Source organism: Archocentrus centrarchus, chromosome 22 (assembly GCF_007364275.1).
Source record: "Archocentrus centrarchus isolate MPI-CPG fArcCen1 chromosome 22, fArcCen1, whole genome shotgun sequence".
NCBI lineage: Eukaryota > Metazoa > Chordata > Actinopteri > Cichliformes > Cichlidae > Archocentrus > Archocentrus centrarchus.
The window spans coordinates 15,701,513-15,719,361 of NC_044367.1; the positions used below are offsets into that span (position 1 = coordinate 15,701,513).

Below are 17,849 nucleotides of genomic sequence, written 5' to 3' on the forward strand. Positions count from 1 at the left end.
TGCTTGAAGTATAGATACATTAAAAAGGGGAACATATTATACCTCCTTTTAGCAAGTTAATGCAAATATAAGCAAGTCTCTAGAATGGTGTATTGCAAGTTTCAGCTAAAAACACCTCACAGATCATTTGTTCTGTAATGCCAGTATATCCCATTTACTGCCCTAATGAAGGCCATTTCAATGCCTATATTTTTGAAGCCAAGTGACCCGCTGCCACAGCTGATGCCCCTTTTAGTAAGCTGTTTGTGAATGACAGAAGAGCAGCCAGTGGAAGCAGCACACAGTAAACACAAGCATGAATGAGATATTTTCTTTCAAATTTCTCTATGAGTGATCATTTTACATGTAATTCTAATTGAAATTTATAGTGTCAGTTATAAAACTGAAGCATGAGTGTATTGGGATTTTGTGAGACAACAACATGGTTATAAAAATAATAATTAGAGCTGTGCAAAGAAGCAACTGGAACGGCTTGAAGGGCCACGTTTCTGTTGTCATGCCACTGTCGTTCTGCCATCTGACAACAGAAATAGAAAAATACTTTCATGGCAACAACTTTATTAGAATTCAGCTTTACTAAAATAAAGCAAAAGTGAGCACAGAGATTATATGAGAAGCAAATAGATGGAACAGAAACCCAACTTCATTAACCCACACCTAGTCAGTGTTTATTGGTTGCCAATTGGTCTTCCTCAATTTGCGACTGTTCCTCAGCATTTCAACAGAGTTATAATCTGTGAGCATACATTCAAAATGAATGGTAACATTAGCTTTACTACCGTTGTAATGTGCCAATTTTAAGGTTTTTCCTGTGGTTGTGGGACATTGCCAAAAAAAGGGAAAAAATATGAAAGAAATGCACCGGGACTCCAGTTCCTGAAATACTGGTCGTGCATAAAGACTTTTACGTGATGTAACAACAGAGCACTTGGTGTGCTTTGCTCGTAAATGAGACATTTTAGAGTTGGGAGTTAGCAGAAGTGACTCTAGCAAGGATATAACAATGGCCCACTGCAGATACTCATTCAGAATTTATTAGGGTAAGTCTGTGCTACTCAGACGAATCTGTTCACCAGGCAGGGGCTGTGTTTATCTCCTTTTGATGTCACAAGGGGCTGCAAATCTGAATGGCTTTGTCAGACAGCCTTTCAGATGTATAGAAAAAAAGAAAGAAACGAGGGATGGATGGATGGATTCACAGAGGACACAAACATTTGTTGAAAGTCAGTGAAAATGAAAATTTTCCATGTTTCCTTCCCTATGGATGAAGTTGGCCCTGTGACATGAATAAGAGGCTTATACATGTAATAAAGTAAAGAAGTATTTTACTCCGTGACTCAAAAGATAAACTAATGGCACACATTCTTTCAGTGGGATCATGCCTCATTGAAGAAATAAATAACATGCAATCTGGGACTCAGCCATCGATTCCAACAGTGCATCTAATCTGAATGGTACAAACTAGCTAGCTAATTAGCCATGGTTCACGTCTCCTAAATAACCAGGGGCAAACTCAAGGGCACAGACATACCCAAAACAAACACCAACATGACCAAACATGGATGCAGTGCAAATTATGACATAAGGTCAGAGCAAAATACTTTTAAAGAGCCTCTCTGTTACCCATTAACAGAAATAACAATAGGACAATGCCTAAAGAAACACCAGCATCACAAGCTTACATTAACTGCAGTGAAAACTAATACGCCTGCTATAGAAAGAGAAGTGAAAGAGAAATTTGCCATATCTCCTCTCAACACCTCAGGCTGCTGGTGAGTCATCTCGCTCACAAGAACATTCAGCTTAGCTACCAACTGACTCAGGGAAAAAAAAATAAAAAACAGAACAGGCTTACTCTGCTGCTGCACCACACAGCGAATCTCGACTTCAAATGTCTCACCATTCTCTTACACAAACACTACCTTATATGACAACAAATTAACCGATCGTTGTCACATCTGTTGGTATCTGTTACATACAGCAGTTAGTGGCTCGCATTATCCTGTAGTCCAAATCAAAGATAGACCAAACCAGTACGTGAATGTCAGATCTACTCACTTAGACGACATTTCTAACACTGATTTTCAAACCAACCCCTCCATTACTGGATTGGGCCCGCAACCCCAACAGCAATGTTGTAGGTGCCGCTGCACTGTGGCACTATAAATCAGAAGAATCCCATATGTGTATCAAATGCCAAAAAACTATTCTCAAACATCAATCAAAGCCACATATTGAGATGATCTTAATTTGAACCACAAGCATTTGGAAAATTAAAACCTCGTGCTTGCCCTTACAACAAAAAGAGAGAGAAAAAAAAAAAGAGGAACCACAAATTTCGACTGCTGCAGGGTCTCTGTGCTGCTTTGATGTAAGAGTAGTCCCCAAAGACCCACCATCTACTCGTCATAGCTACTTTGAAACTAATGGGAAAACAGGAAGGTAAAGGGACAAGGCAACCATCTAGCTGTGGGAGAAACTATTGATATATCTCTGGAGGAACTTGGAAGGACAAACCATCAAACCAAGATGATGGCCCATGAGTGTTAAGAGAAACTGCCATGGCAAGTTGTACAGTACATCATCACAGCATACCCAGCTGTTATTACTATAACATTATCATCATCACCGTTGAATTTTTTTCCAAGCAGCTCTTATTTGAACCTCTTCTTCTCAATAAAAGTCTGTTCCAAATTCTAAATATAGTCCCTAGACAGGACAAAATGTGATCATAACTTTCCTGAGCAGATAAAAATACATGTTCTTACAGGCCTCTAATTTTAATCTCATTTAAAAATTTGAATCATCAAGCAATTTGTTTGATAACATGTTATGTATGCATAATTCACTCCTCTAGAATCTGGCTTTATCGTTCCCAGAAACCCACATACATGCCAAATGTTTCCAGAGAAATACCGTAAACACTCCAGTGTGTCTACACAGATGCACACACAGAAACCCCTTCCTGTTTTCAAAGCGTTTGCAAACTCAATCAAAGACACAAGGTTTAGGATTTACATCTGTGCCCTTTTATGTCTGTGGCCTCACAGGAAAGAACCATCTTAGCCCAGCTGCAGCAAAGAGCTCACAACAAGGCTCAGCCTTCATGCTCCCGTATGCACCATAACTGAAAACAATATCCACAATTCAGACACTTAGTACTAAAAGCACTTCTTAGAGGCATTGAGATATGGTCCATGAACATCAGAGGGCCTTCCTGACAAAGAAATAAAGACAATCCCTGCTATGTGGATGCTGTGATGGAGACACACACACACTCTGGTGGTTTAACATTATATAGCATACAGCCACATCCTGTCTTTCTCTTAAAAATCTGTAAATTGGTTTGAAATATCCTCTAACTACACTGCTGACATTTATGGCAGGTTATGCTCCTAAAATACTTAGAGGAAATGAAAATCTCAAAGAGGGAAGTGGCTTGGGTTTAAAATACACAGTATCCAGGATGAAATCTGGCCATGGGAATGGAACACTCCAACACTATACAAGGCCTGTTAGTATGTTAACTTGTCTCAGTTACAGTGCAAGCCCTCTGATTGTACAAAGGATCCCTGCCATTAATGACACAATGCAGCAGCTTTTAATAAAACTAGCAGACATTGTGACTTGTATAATCTGTACACAAAATTATTTTTAGGATTACAAAATATTTTATTGGGTGAAAACCGAGCCGAAGTCTATGGAAAGTCACCATAAATTCCACAATATACGGTATGCACATCTTAAATATGTCAAGAATCTAATGAAATACGGGAACACACCTATCAAGCAATCAAGTACAACGCAGTTTTAAGTGCCCATATATATATATGTGTGTATATATATATATATATATATATATATATATATATATATATATATATATATATATATATATATATATATATATATATATATATATGTGTGTGAAATAACACATTTCATTAGTCTCTTAACTACTGCACCCATAAACAGAACTTCCCCAAAATAATACAGAAGCAAAACTAAAGATGTGGTCAGCTCAGCAGACTTTGTTAAAGGTAAGGTGTGTCTGCAAGCTTAGACTAGGCCAGCCAGTAACGCTAATTTTTTGGAGGAGGAGCAGGTCAGAACCAACAACTGGCAGTAACCCCAAATAATACGATCTATAAAAAGGTCCAGGAAATTGTTTAGCTTAACATAAGGGCCACAGGATATAGGCAATTACCCAGGCCATAAAGCACTAGCCCTAACAGCTGAAGTAGCTGTCTCCCTTTGTCATTTCAGGTCATGATGGGGGTTGTTTGGGAGGAATGTGTTTGGAAAGCTCTGCAACAGGAACGGGAGAACAAACCAGCCCACAGGTGATAAGATCACAACACCCACAATGGCAGATAAAACGCTGAGTTGTCAAATCAATCACACAGATAGGAAGAGGACACGGGGAGAGGAATCACTGAGAATCACACTCACTGACAACAGACAATACCACAGCACTACAGGAATCTAAAACAATGAAGCTATACCCTAGAAATGTTCAGTGAAATACTGAGGTAACTGACCTTCACTGATAAAAAGGATAAGGGAAAAGAAAAAAAAAAAAAAAAAAAAGGACTGTACGCCTGGGCCAGCTAAGCTCTATATGTATTTATTAAAAAACTGGAGGGTAAAGAAAAACTGTAATTTGGAAAACAAAAAGGATATATCCACAGCACACCTCAACAGGCTGCTGCCTTGGTTGAGATGAGTATTTCAGATAAACCTGACATTCACAACGAGACTGCTTGCACATACTGTGCTTGCATAAATCTCCCACGTCTCCCAGGAAGACCACAGTCCTCGTCTACAGAATTCACATTTGCCTTACATCACAGCACACATCCCAGACAAGACACAAAACCAAAATCTCACAAGGCTTTAAGTGCGTTCTTGTCATTGCAGCCTTGTGAACGTTGTTGCACCAAGGCCAAGTAACATGTTCTCAGCAAAGGGTGTGCTGTGTGTAAACCAGCTCGGCTTACCACCTATCATTTAGACTAAACCACGTCAGGGCTATGTGTTCACAAAATGTGTGGAAATTTTCACATCAAATGTTTAAAATGCAGGCTAGATGAGGGGGGAAATATTTTTTTTAAAAATGGGTCCTTAGATACATTTGTAAATGGTCCTACATTAGTCCTATATATGCTTTTTAAAAAAAAGGCAGATTTCTTTAGGATTTAGTGGCTGAAAGATTAACATTTATTTTATCAGTGGAAAGTAGCTCAGTGTCACAATGTAATATAGTGAAGACTACTATGAGAAAAAAAAAAGATTATCCTTGACTCTTTAAAAAAAATGTGGCACACGAAATAATCTTTTTTTTGTCAATAGCTGTGTCATGAAAAATCTTTCATTAAACAGACACTTTTCAGCAAAAATAAATGGCTCAGGCGGCACTCAGTATTCTGTTCACTCCATTACTATGAATCATACAACAACCGGAAAGGTGGTGAAATCTTAGCGACAATGTTTGGATCACTTCGCCATTTTAGCTGCTGCCATCACGCTGTGTGGAACTGAAATTTTTTATTTTTTTTTTAGCCTGTGGCAGTAGTTCTCAAGAAGTGGGGATCTGAGGTATGGATGAGTCCTCAAGATTATTGCAGGGAGCCACACCAAGTAAAGGAGATTAACACCATAAGAAAATCTATTCAGGTTTTACCACATGCAATTGAACCTGAATTAAGGTTAGATGCAAATATAAACTGGGATGAATTCACATGTGAGCTCGTGTGGTTTGACATAAGGAAAAAGAAATCCATGATGTATGTTAGATTAAAAAACAAAAGCAAACAAACAAACAAACAAAAAAAAAAAAAAAAACAGCTGAGTGCTTCAAGGACAAAACCTCCATGCATTAAATCAATCAGCTACACAAAGACAAGATAAATGGAATGGGGAAAAACATGGGTGTGTTTCCAACAATTAAACCGTGACACTGTAAATGGCTGAAAAGGGCATATGACTTCCTCTGTGACAAATACATTATGAGAGAAAATCTTGTCGAGATGGTTGAGGGGAAACACACGATTATGCAAAATAAACGACTCGGAGACGAGCACTGGTGCTTATATGTGATGTATTGTACCGTGAATACAGAATATGCGATCACTGTGTAACCGTCGGTGCAATGCGAAACAGTGTACAGTGCTGTGAATGGGCAGGCAGGTACTTTATGAATGGAGGGGATCATGTGACCGCAGCACCTCCCGAAGCAGATATTTCTCACTGACTGTCAACAAGCGCACACCAGGGATCAGCCCATTAAAACAATACCAAAATGCGAGCTAAAATGGGCGCGACGTGTACAAAAACACAGCATGCACAGATTATAATCGACGTCCGTACGTTATAAGGCTCTGGGCGTGAATGCGATGCTGTTTTTAAGCGTTTTTATGAATGGGGGATTGTGATATGTAAATGAGTATGATTGAGAAAAAAAATGGCATCTTCAGTTTTTCAATGCCGACATTGCCGCATTAACCGCGAAGAGCTTTCATTAAAGAAAGGCTGGACTTAAAGACAAACACGAATCGAAACACGAAGATTTTAATCGATGATTATGTTCCGAAATCATGGCGGACAGCAGTTAGACACAGATTTAGGCTGTCAATATAGAGCTATCTGATCGTGATGTACTGCCTGAGCAGGCATGCACATAAAATTATATTTAGATTATTACGATCTATGCGTCTGCTCCGAGTTATCCTTCATAAACACACAGCAATAATAAATTTCCTGAGCCTATATTAATCCACCTGACAAGTGCCTGGTACATAAGCAAAGGTTACTACACCTCAAATACTGTGGTTTTAATATGAATTCTCACAGCATACACTGGTTAGCAGTACCATAAGCGTACAAAAAGTAGGAACGAGATTAATATTTTACTACGGATCAATGCCATTGTTTTCCCAGCACAGTTCTGTTTCATCTCACAAGGTAATCCTTTCTATTACCCCGATAAACAAAAAAGTAGCCCATGTTTCTTATTGTTGATATTAGTAAAACAAGATGATGAAATAGCAACGTTGCTCGATTAGAAATGTCACTGGGAACTACGGTAGCTCGCTGCTCAGCATGTTAATATCTACAGATATGAGTACATATCAAAGATTAACTGTGTGTATGTGTGTAAATGGTGAAAATATACATAAACAGCACTCACTCGTTGTTTGGATTTGTTGAATCTTCACTCATTTTTTTCCTCACGGGGATCCAAATCCTAGCAATAGCATCGACGACGCAGTGACGGCGGGATAAAATACCACATATATCACCATTTTCCTTCACATACAGAAATTATCCCTATTTCGGATAGTAAATAAACGGTGTACAAGGGGCATGCCTAACTCAGCGTCCCTGTGAAAAGCAAGTGAAGCTAGCTGAACGTTAGCTTTTGCTGCTGGGCTCTAAATGTTAAATCGCGAGGAGGAATGACAATCGTTGATTCATTTTATCCTCCCTGGAAGTAAAATCCGACCACAACAAATGGGCCATCTGGACCATCCTCTTCAACTAACACAGATCCCAGGCTTGCAAAAATGTGCATAGATCCTCAAAAAATGTATAAACTGTTGTAGGTTGTAGTGTTTGGCAGGTTATTTATGGCTGGCTGTCGAGCATCCATTCGCCAACTTCAGGTCCAGGACAACACTTGAAAAAGCGCTGTGCAGCGTTGCTCCGTCAACGTGTCCGAGTAATTTTCAGTAAAGGCATCCAATGCCAAAAGAAAATGGTCCAACTGTTTTCAGTATTAACACCGACAGTTAAAATAACATCTAGGCTTGAAATTTCCTTGAGAAGTTGATGGACATCTGCTTTAATCGAACTCCATTTTCAACTCGGGGGGGAATGAAACATCGGAAAACTGGGCGGATGTGTCGACCCTTGCTTGAAAAAATAAGATCCTTCCGCGACGTAGTAAAAACATAACACTTGCGATTAAAAAAAAAAACAACTCAGCACAGAGTTTTCTCTGTATGCTTAAAGAGTAGCGTATATTGCGCTAAACTGCGTTCCTTTGTAGCTGTATGCAATAAGTTAGGAGAATTTCTTTCCAAAGTTGACTCAAAGTAGTCCCCCACTTCCCAAAAGAAGTTTCCCTTCAATCACGTATTGAAACAAGAGGGAAGCGTCTGTGTGATAGCACGCAAAGTAGGCTAGAAGATAATCTGGAGGAAGGACGTGAGGTGACACGGAGTCTCGGCCATTAACAAGTTCTGGTATATTCTTTCATTACGCAGTGTTATCGTGATCGACCGCCCTTCGAACCGCTTTTCAAATCCTAATGCAAAATTGTGGGAAAGTGCTGCAAATGTACAGAACCAAGAGTGCTGCAGCACGTGGAATTATATCAGACCCCCTTCTCGATTCATGTGGCTCAAACCAAGATGATATTTCTATCTCTGAGCGTAGGCCAGGTTTATTTATTATTCAGTGATAGCAGAGTGAAAAGTGAAAGAGTGGAAAACGGCAATTCAGAAAAACAAGGATTTTTTTTTCTTTTCTGAAATACAAAAAAAAATATATATATATTCTAATTAGGGAATGGCACAGTGTGAGATTATTTAAGTATTGCAGTAGCAATAAAATGTAAATAAACAGAGGCATTGGGATTACAATATAAGCCACAAAAGGGGATTTTAGGCGATCACTACATGCATGTGGCTCCAAGTCATGCTAAAACTGCGCTACCTTGCATCCCAAAGTCTACCGGGCAGCTATAAGCTCCTTCCAGAATAAAACGATCAAAGAAGTTACCAAAAAAAAAAAAAAAAAAAAAAAAAAAGTGTGCTTCTATGAATCTTAGTTGCAAATGTGTTAAAAGCCTTTCAGAGCAAATCGGTGGCCTGGTTGCATAAGACTTAAATGCTATTGGATTTCTGTGCTGTGTGGAAAAGGCAAGAGATCAGGCTAAATGATTCTGCCTGGTTGTCATAGTGACAACATGTTGTGTGAGAAGTTTCTTTGTGTTTCTCTGGCTTTCATACAGCTTGTGCTACAGTATTATGCTGAGGGCCATATAAAACATCACTCAGCCCATGCAGGCACTACACTCACATGCAGCCATGACACATACAGTAAGGTCCATAGGTTTTTGGACAGTGGCACTTTTTTTTTTTTTTAATTCAAGGGGGTTAAAGTCTTGCATTATTCTACATTAACATTACAGCCTATGTTATACACAGGCCCCTATTTTCAAATCCATCCATCCATGCCATTTCTTCTGCTTATCCAAATTGGGGATGGGGTGGGGGTATAGTCTGTGTCAAGGCTAACACAGAGAGACAGACAACTATCAATGTCCCCATTCACACCTATGGCGTATTTAGACATTTATTTATTTCTTTATACTGTGGGAGGAAGCTGGAGTACCAGAGGGAACCTGGAATATAAGGACTGTTTTTAATACTTGGATTAAAATCCTTTTCACTCAATGACTACCTGAACTCTAGAACCCATGGACATCAAATGCTGTGTTTCCTCCTTTGAGATGCTCTGCCAGGCCTTTACTGCGGCCACCTCCAGTTGCTCCTTGTCTGGGGGCCTCTGCCTTCAGTTTTGTTTTCAGTAACTAAAATTATGCCCTGTTGGATTAAGATCAGGTGACTCACTTGGCCATTGAGGAATATCCCATTTCTTTGTCTGCAAAGACTCTTGGGTTGCTTTTGCAGTATGTTTTGGGTCATTATCTATTTATACCATGAAATAGAGCCCGACCGGAGTATACCCCTCTACACTTCAGAGTTCATACTGCTACTTGAGCAGTCACATCATCAATAACACTAGTGACCTGGTTCTGTAGGCAGCCATACATGCTCATGACATAACATTGCCTCTACCATGCTTCAGATATTAGCTATTCTAGTCTTTCTCTATACATTTTTCTTCCCATCATTCTGGTGCAAGTTAATCTTGGTTGCACCACAATAAAAACTTTTTTTCTTACCAGAGCTGGGCAGACTTTTTTTTTTTAGATGTTTTTTGCCAAAGTTTAATTTGACATTCCTGTTCTTGAGTGTAACCAACCAGTGGTTTGCCCCTTGTTGTGAACCCTATGCATTTACATTCATGAAGACTCCTTTTGATTGTAGACTTTGACAAGGATACACCTACCACCTCAAGCGTGTTTTTGACTTGGTTAGATGTTGCAAAGAGGTTTTTCTTAACCTAGGAATGAATACTGTGATCTACCTGTTCATTTGCACTGACAACTCTTTGGTCTTCCAATTGAAAATGAGGAATAATGAAGGAATAGGCCTCACTGCTGGTCAGTCAATTGTTCAAGCTTTTGAAGCTCAAAAAAGCTTTACACTGGGTAGGAGACTGCATCTTTGTTTTACTTAACATGGCCTTTTTACTCATTTTCTGATCGGGTTACCCTGATCAGAAAATAAGTGCCCCTTGATTCAAAAAGTGCAGAAAAAAATGACCATGATTTATTTTTCCTACTAGCGTGCCTTTATCCTTTAGAGTATTTAGAGTTCAGAAAGTCAGCCTTCTTTCTCATCTCACAAATGTGGATGACCCTAGTCCATTTCCTGTGTTTTTCACACTGAACATACCACACAGCATAGTGTACTTAAATAAGGCAACAGGAAGTTTAGTTGATAGAAAGCATTCCTCCTTGACTTAACTCACTAAGTGCATTCAGACTCATCACAATTCTCTTCAAGGCAGTAAACAAGATAACATTCCTGTATTGCCAACAAAGAACCAGAGAGTAGAGGGTATTTTTAGCTCAACACAGTCCTCATTCAGCAGATCCAAGTTGATAGCTGAAATGATTTGCAGATCACAGTCTGATGTGACTTGTGTTCAGCTGTGATTTTTCTGTGTCTTTGCAGCATGAATCTTTACTATTTGTAGCGACTTGCACGTGTGTTTAGGTGTCAAGTAGGCTCTGAAAAGAATGTGATAATTAAATGTAGAAAAAAGAATGAAATTACCAGACAAACCTGTTTTCAAGTACTGAATATTTCATGTTTAAACTGAAAAGTCACAATCAGATTGATGGAGAAAAACGAACTGTCTCATGACATAAAAACCAGAGTTTTTGTCTCCTTCGATGCCTTTATTTAAGATACAGCATCACAATGTATCTGGGCAGTAAAACTCAGTAAAATGTGATTAACTGCACCTACTCTGCTAGGGTCATGTGTAAACCTAAGGGCAAATAACTTTGGACATCCGAGGTGAATTACCTTGGAAATGTTCATTTAAATCAAAGGTGAAAATCAAGGGACTCAAAGAAAAATCAAACAACATCTGTTTAGACCATCATGTTTCACCTTCCAAAGTTAACAGACTTATGAATGAAAATAAAAGCCACACATGCAAACACATATAGGCCTTAAGTAGATTGGACAGCAGAGTCCTTTAAGAAAATACCCTTTGCTTTGCTATTGCAATTAACGCATTTTTAAGCATGACGCTGTAGCATCCATTCATCCGGGTCGCAGTGGGCTGGCGCTTATCCCGGCTGACACTGGGCAAGTGATGGGACATTTCCTGGCCAGGTTTCCAGTCCTTCACATTTCAAAAAAACAGAGACATAAGAGTCAACCTAATCTTCAAAACTTTACAAAAAAACAAAAAGGCTCCATCAATACTAAGCACTGCACCATTGTGCACAGGAGATTCATCCATAGTTTTTGGCCTAGCCAACCCAGGCCAAGAATCAGATATACCTACCCCAAAACATAGATGATGTGATCATCTCCCAGAAGCATGGGCAGCTTCTGGAAATGGAGAGAAAATGTAAAGGAAAATCTTTGCATAGTAGGTGTAACTGTGCAGCCAAATAATCTGCAGTAATCCCATGACAAGGAATGACCCATGTGGGCTGATGGCTTGGTGAATGACTAATCTGTTAATCATCCTTCTGTTTGTTATACTGCCATCCCCCCCCCCCCTCAGTTGACTGTACTAAACTTTAACCTCATTTAGCCACATTTGTTGTTGTATAGAGTTTCCAGAAATTATCCTATTCAGTTTTTCTGTGAGGCCTGCTGGATAACTACAGTGGACTCTTTAGTCATGTGGACCAAGAGGTGTGGCTCAAATAAGAGGTGTTGATTTTTAAAGGCCTGGCAGCTGAACACAACAATGCATACCTATGATTATTGTGGGCCTGGCCTCGGAAGCCTACAACTTTTAGGCAAGCTAATTGCAGGGTGGTGAGTAGAAAAGGTGTAGTGGCTAGAGGGGAAGGAAGTATGAGGGCCGTCAGGCATGTTTGATGTGCTGTGAACCATCTCTCGCTTTCTCTCACTCTCTCTGTTTATATGCATATGACATGTAAGATACCAAAGATGTAAACATTTCTTATATCCTCCTAAGACCTTATGCCCTCTGTAGTGGTCACAAAAAAAGTTACATTGAAAGATAAGTTTTTCCTCAGTTCTCAGGGGGATATTGCTTAATCGCCGTTAGAATTCAAGTTTTGAAATCTCTTGACTATATTCAAGCAGCATGAGGGGATTTTCAAGAATGTCTCCAAACAAATCTATCTCTCTTTCAAGAGAGATTTATGTGGATAAGTAGATGAGTAAATTATGTCAAGCTTAAAGAGCTGGTCTTGTGACAGTGCGCAAGGATGTTCATTTGAAAGGTCAGTATGGATGCAAGGCCCTTGAGAGAAATGCATCTCCAGAGTTCTCAGAGTTCTGTAAATCATCAGAATTTGAACTGCATGGAGATCCACAAAACATTCTTTCTACAAGGCACAGGGACACTGTGTGCCCTATAGAAAGAGTGTTATAATAAGTTATATGACCCATGTATGCCTAAACTAATAAATACTAAAACTGTTACTTCAAAGAGTTTGTTTTGCTGTGTTAAAGATATATTTACATGTTATATGTTACAATTTCTGCAGCTAAGACAGTTTTTCCAATCCATTTCAGACTGACTGTTGGGTTTAATACTACATAGGCACTCAAAACCTGCTGTACAGTAAATTTGCACCAGTTGGTAACATCTCAGCTACAAAAATGGGAAACTAAATTAGTTTCAACCACAGTTAGCTTTTTCAGTGTTTGAGACTCTGTCACTTCCTATTGTTTGCATGTTGTGCGTGGGTTTGACTGAAACTTGATCTTGCTGGGGAAGCTGTGTTTAGGGTGAGGTGGACAGGCCTTTGTTACTGCCTGAGGGGTGTTTATTTGGGCGGCTTCAGTTGGCTTCCCTGTAATCATCACCCAACCCCACAGGATAGAAGGGATTAATGAATATGTTGGAGGGGAAGTTACAGATGACTATTTATCATTCTCATGGGGATGAAAAGGAGCAGCATGAGAGACAGTAGAAGAAAAAGTTGCAGAAGGTGCAGTTGGGCATGCTCATATACGTGGGTGTGTGCAAATAAGATTAAAGAGATCGGAAGGAGGGTTAAAAAGAGAAATCTTTTACATTTTGACAAATACAGTTATGTGAAAAGGTCTTCACTGGACTGTGGATTCCTGTGAAAAATCAAGTACACCACAAGATTTGGTAGCTTTAGCAGCAATAACTTGAAGTAGTTGTTTTCTGCATGACTTCATCAGTGTCTCACGTTGTTGTGGAGGAATTTCAGCCCACTTCTTTACAGTGCTGCTTCAGTTCATTGATGTTTGTGGGCATTTGTTTATGCACAGCTCTCTTAAGGTGCACAGCACTTCAACTGGGTTGAACTTTGCATTGCAGCACCTTGATTCTTGGTTGAACTTGGGATCATTTTCCTGTTGCATGGCCCAATTTCAGTCAAGCTTTAGTTCTCAGACAAATGGCCTCACATCTGACACTAGAATACTGTCATAACCTAGGGGGAGGGTCTGCGTGTGTGTGTGTCTGTATACATGTGTGTTTGTCCTGCGGGCCACAGCGGAGGTTCCGGTGTCTCCGCCTCCCTAGGGCGGAGATCACCACACCTGCTACGGATCAAGCCATCAGGCAGGGTCTTTTTAAGCTGCCAGCAGACCATCACTCTTCGCTGGATCATTGACTACTTCTCAGTTAGTACCGGCTCTCTGGTGTGACTCTCGCTTTCGTGGATGTATATTACTTACCTGCTCTTCGTGTTCGCTCCTTTTTCAGATCCCCGTGTCAGTTCCTGCTCGTCCTTTCGGAAACCCCGGCTTTTCGTCAACCCGCCGCTCCACGCCGTACCACAGCTGGCCCCTCACCACCTGGGAATTCCTTCAGCCTCTCGACCCGCTTCAGCCGCCTCCCCCCTCGCCTTCCTGGACCCCCTTGTCTTTGCACCTCTATCAATCACTGTAAATAAACTTGCACCTTGCTTTCATCAGCCACCGCTTGTGTGTCCTCTTCCTCCTCGAGTCCTGACAGAATGATCCAGCCAAAACCGGACACCGCGGACGCTGATCCGGTTCATCGGGCCCTGGCTATTCAAGAGGAAACCCTCCAGCGTCACGACCATATGCTCCGTCTGGTTTCCAGTCAGCTGGGCGCAGCCACCCAACAGCTCGCCGATCTCCGAGGTATGTTGGAATCCACCATGTCATCCGCTACGCCCCGTCACCAGGATTTATCCCCTCCGCCGACAGATCCGCCGGCTGGTTTGGCTTCCGCGACCGAGCCCGCCGTAGCGTTGGAGAAAGCCCTGCCCATCCCGGAGGTGTTCCGCGGTGAGTTAGGGAAATGTGGAGGTTTCCTCACCCAATGTTCCCTCGTTTTCCGGCAACAGAGAAATGCCTACGCTTCTGATTGTGCAAAGATTGGTTTTATGGTCAATCTGTTCCGCGGTAGAGCATTAGAGTGGGGGCACGCTGTGTTACGGGGAAACCCCGATCTGTCTTTCCCTGCGTTCTTGTCTCGATTTAAGGAGGTGTTTGATAAAGGCACCAGCCCTGAATCCGCATCCCAGAAGTTGCTCAGCCTGCGGCAGGGACAACAGAGCATGGCGGATTTCTCCGTGGATTTCCGGATCCTCGCGGAGGAGGCCGGCTGGGAGGAAAAGGCGCTCAGGGGAGTATTCCTGAACAATATTAATGATGATCTCAAGTATGAACTTGCCACTAGGGATTTGCCTCAGTCCTTGGAGGCCGTGATTTCATTGTGTATCCATGTAGATGACCGCCTGAGAGCACGACGGACTCCGAGGAACTACAACTCCCAGCATGCCCCTCGCCGGGCGGTTTCCGCGGACCGGAGGAGCCTCCTAGCGGACGACAGCTCGGCTACGGCGCCCCCTTGCGGCGCGGAGGAGCAACCCATGCAACTCGGCCGCGCACGGCTGTCTCTCTCTGAGCGACGACGGAGATGGGAGGCGGGGGAGTGCATCTACTGTGGCAAAAAGGGCCACTACATCGCGTCATGCCCTGTTTGCCCAAAAGACCGCGCCCGTCAGTAATGGTGGGGATACTGGCGGGTCAAGCTAACGCATGCTCCTCCCTGCCCAGATTCACGCTTCAGACAAGGATAAATCTTCCATCAGGCAGTCACACAGTCTTGGCACTCCTCGATTCCGGAGCTGAGAAAAATCTCATGGACCGTGCCCTCGCCCAGCAGTGGGGTGTTCCATCCACAGCGCTACCCACGCCTCTCCTGGTCTCCGCTCTGGACGGCGCCAAGCTTTCTGAAATCACTCACAAGACCCAACCGCTTTCTGTGACTCTGTCGGGTAATCACTCTGAACGGCTCTCCTTTTACCTGTTTGACTCTGCACAGACGCCCATCGTCCTCGGCTTTCCCTGGTTGCAACTGCACAATCCACAGATTAACTGGGCGAATCGCAGCATCTCGGGTTGGAGTGAGCGGTGCCACCAGCGCTGCCTCAGATCCGCAACTCCCTCTCTCCCTCGGTCCACCGATTTGGGGGAGGGGACCCCACCTGACCTGTCCGGCGTCCCCTCGATCTATCACGACCTCGCTGAAGTATTCAATAAGGACCGGGCTGTGTCCCTGCCTCCCCACCGGCCTTACGACTGCGCCATCGACCTCATCCCGGGGGCGCCCTACCCCTCCAGCCGCCTCTACAGCATCTCTCCGCAGGAACGGGATGCCATGGAAAAATATATCACCGAAGCTCGGGCGTCCGGTCTGATTCGACCCTCCACCTCTCCCATGGGCGCGGGGTTTTTCTTCGTGGCCAAGAAGGACAAGACCCTCCGGCCCTGTATTGACTACCGCGGTCTGAACGAAATCACTGTGCGCAACAAATATCCTTTGCCACTTCTCACCTCTGCCTTTGAGCTCCTGCAGGGGGCAGCCATCTTCACCAAACTGGATCTCCGGAACGCTTACCATCTCGTCCGGATCCGGCAGGGAGACGAGTGGAAGACTGCCTTCAACACTCACCTCGGCCACTTCGAGTATCTTGTCATGCCCTTCGGCCTAACCAACGCGCCAGCTGTGTTCCAGGCCCTCGTAAACGACATACTCCGGGACTTCATCAATCATTTTGTGTTTGTCTATCTCGATGATATTTTGATCTTCTCATCCTCATTACAGGAGCATCAGGGACATGTGCGGCAGGTGTTGCAGCGGTTACTGGAGAATCGTCTGTTCGTGAAGGGGGAGAAGTGCGAGTTTCATGTGGAGTCCACGGCGTTCTTGGGATACATTATTGGTAAAGGGCAGATCAAGGCGGACCCAGTTAAGGTACAAGCGGTCCTGGATTGGCCCGAGCCAGCGGATCGGAAACAGCTGCAGCGTTTTCTGGGCTTCGCCAATTTCTACCGCCGCTTCATTAAAGATTACAGCTCCATCACCCATGCTCTGACCTCTCTCACCTCTCCCAAGATTCCTTTCAGATGGACCCCCGCCGCTGCAGAGGCTTTCGCGCTCCTGAAGGGTCGGTTTGCCTCCGCACCCATCCTCATCCAACCTGACCTATCCAACTCATTCGTCGTGGAGGTGGACGCGTCCGACGTGGGGGTAGGGGCAGTGTTGTCCCAACAGTCCATGGGTAGCCTCCGACCCTGCGCCTTCTTCTCTCGCCGCCTCTCCCCGGCAGAACGGAATTACGACGTAGGGGACCGGGAGCTGCTGGCCATCAAACTAGCCTTGGAGGAATGGCGGCACTGGCTGGAGGGCGCGACGCATCCCTTCTTGGTCTGGACTGATCACAAGAACCTGGCCTATCTGCGAACCGCCAGACGTTTGAAACCCCGGCAGGCCAGGTGGGCCTTGTTTTTTACCCGATTTAACTTTACTATCTCTTATAGACCTGGGTCACGGAATGTCAAGCCCGACGCTCTGTCCCGACAGTTCAGCTCCACGGACTCCTCCTCGCAGCCAGAGTTTGTCTTGCCTCCCTCTTGCGTCATTGGAGCCATCACCTGGGAGATCGAATCCGCCATTCAGGCAGCTCTACGGACTGAACCAGATCCTGGGACGGGACCCCCCAACCGCCTTTATGTTCCCTCTCGAGTGCGAAGCCGCGTACTGCAATGGGGACACGCAGCCAAATTCACGTGCCATCCCGGGGCCAATCGCACTGTGGCCTTCCTCCAGCGTTATTTCTGGTGGCCTACATTGATTAAGGATACCCGTGAGTACGTGGCAGCATGCAGCATTTGTGCACAAAATAAACCTTCTCTGTCACCTCCATCAGGTCTCCTCCGGCCCTTACCCACCCCTAAGCGACCGTGGTCTCACATAGCTCTGGACTTCGTCACAGGACTTCCTCCCTCTGAAGGAAACACCGTGGTCCTGACCATTATCGACCGGTTTTCCAAGGCCACCCACTTCGTTGCGCTACCCAAGCTCCCCTCCGCCTTGGAGACGGCCCGGCTTCTCACCACCCACGTTTTTCGGCTCCATGGGATTCCTGAAGACATCGTGTCGGATCGGGGGCCCCAGTTCACATCTCAGGTCTGGAA

The 17,849-nt window shown here is 43.4% G+C and overlaps 1 protein-coding gene and 1 long non-coding RNA gene across 2 annotated transcripts in view; both read right to left on the reverse strand.

The window, feature by feature from the left end:
- The window catches only part of spred1 (sprouty related EVH1 domain containing 1), a 33,522-nt gene extending 25,637 nt beyond the window's left edge, over positions 1-7,885 (reverse strand). Inside the window, exon 1 of the mRNA XM_030719471.1 lies at positions 7,190-7,885. Coding sequence (XP_030575331.1) covers positions 7,190-7,221 — 32 coding nt within the window. The 5' untranslated portion in view covers positions 7,222-7,885. The remainder of the gene's footprint in view (positions 1-7,189) is intronic.
- A 3,349-nt stretch (positions 7,886-11,234) lies between these two features.
- On the reverse strand, positions 11,235-14,132 carry LOC115801353 (uncharacterized). Its single transcript, XR_004021747.1, has 3 exons — positions 14,073-14,132; positions 11,719-11,765; positions 11,235-11,553 (listed from the first exon to the last, which is right to left on the reverse strand). It is a non-coding gene; the product is annotated as an uncharacterized LOC115801353 (long non-coding RNA).
- Positions 14,133-17,849: the final 3,717 nt, after the last annotated feature.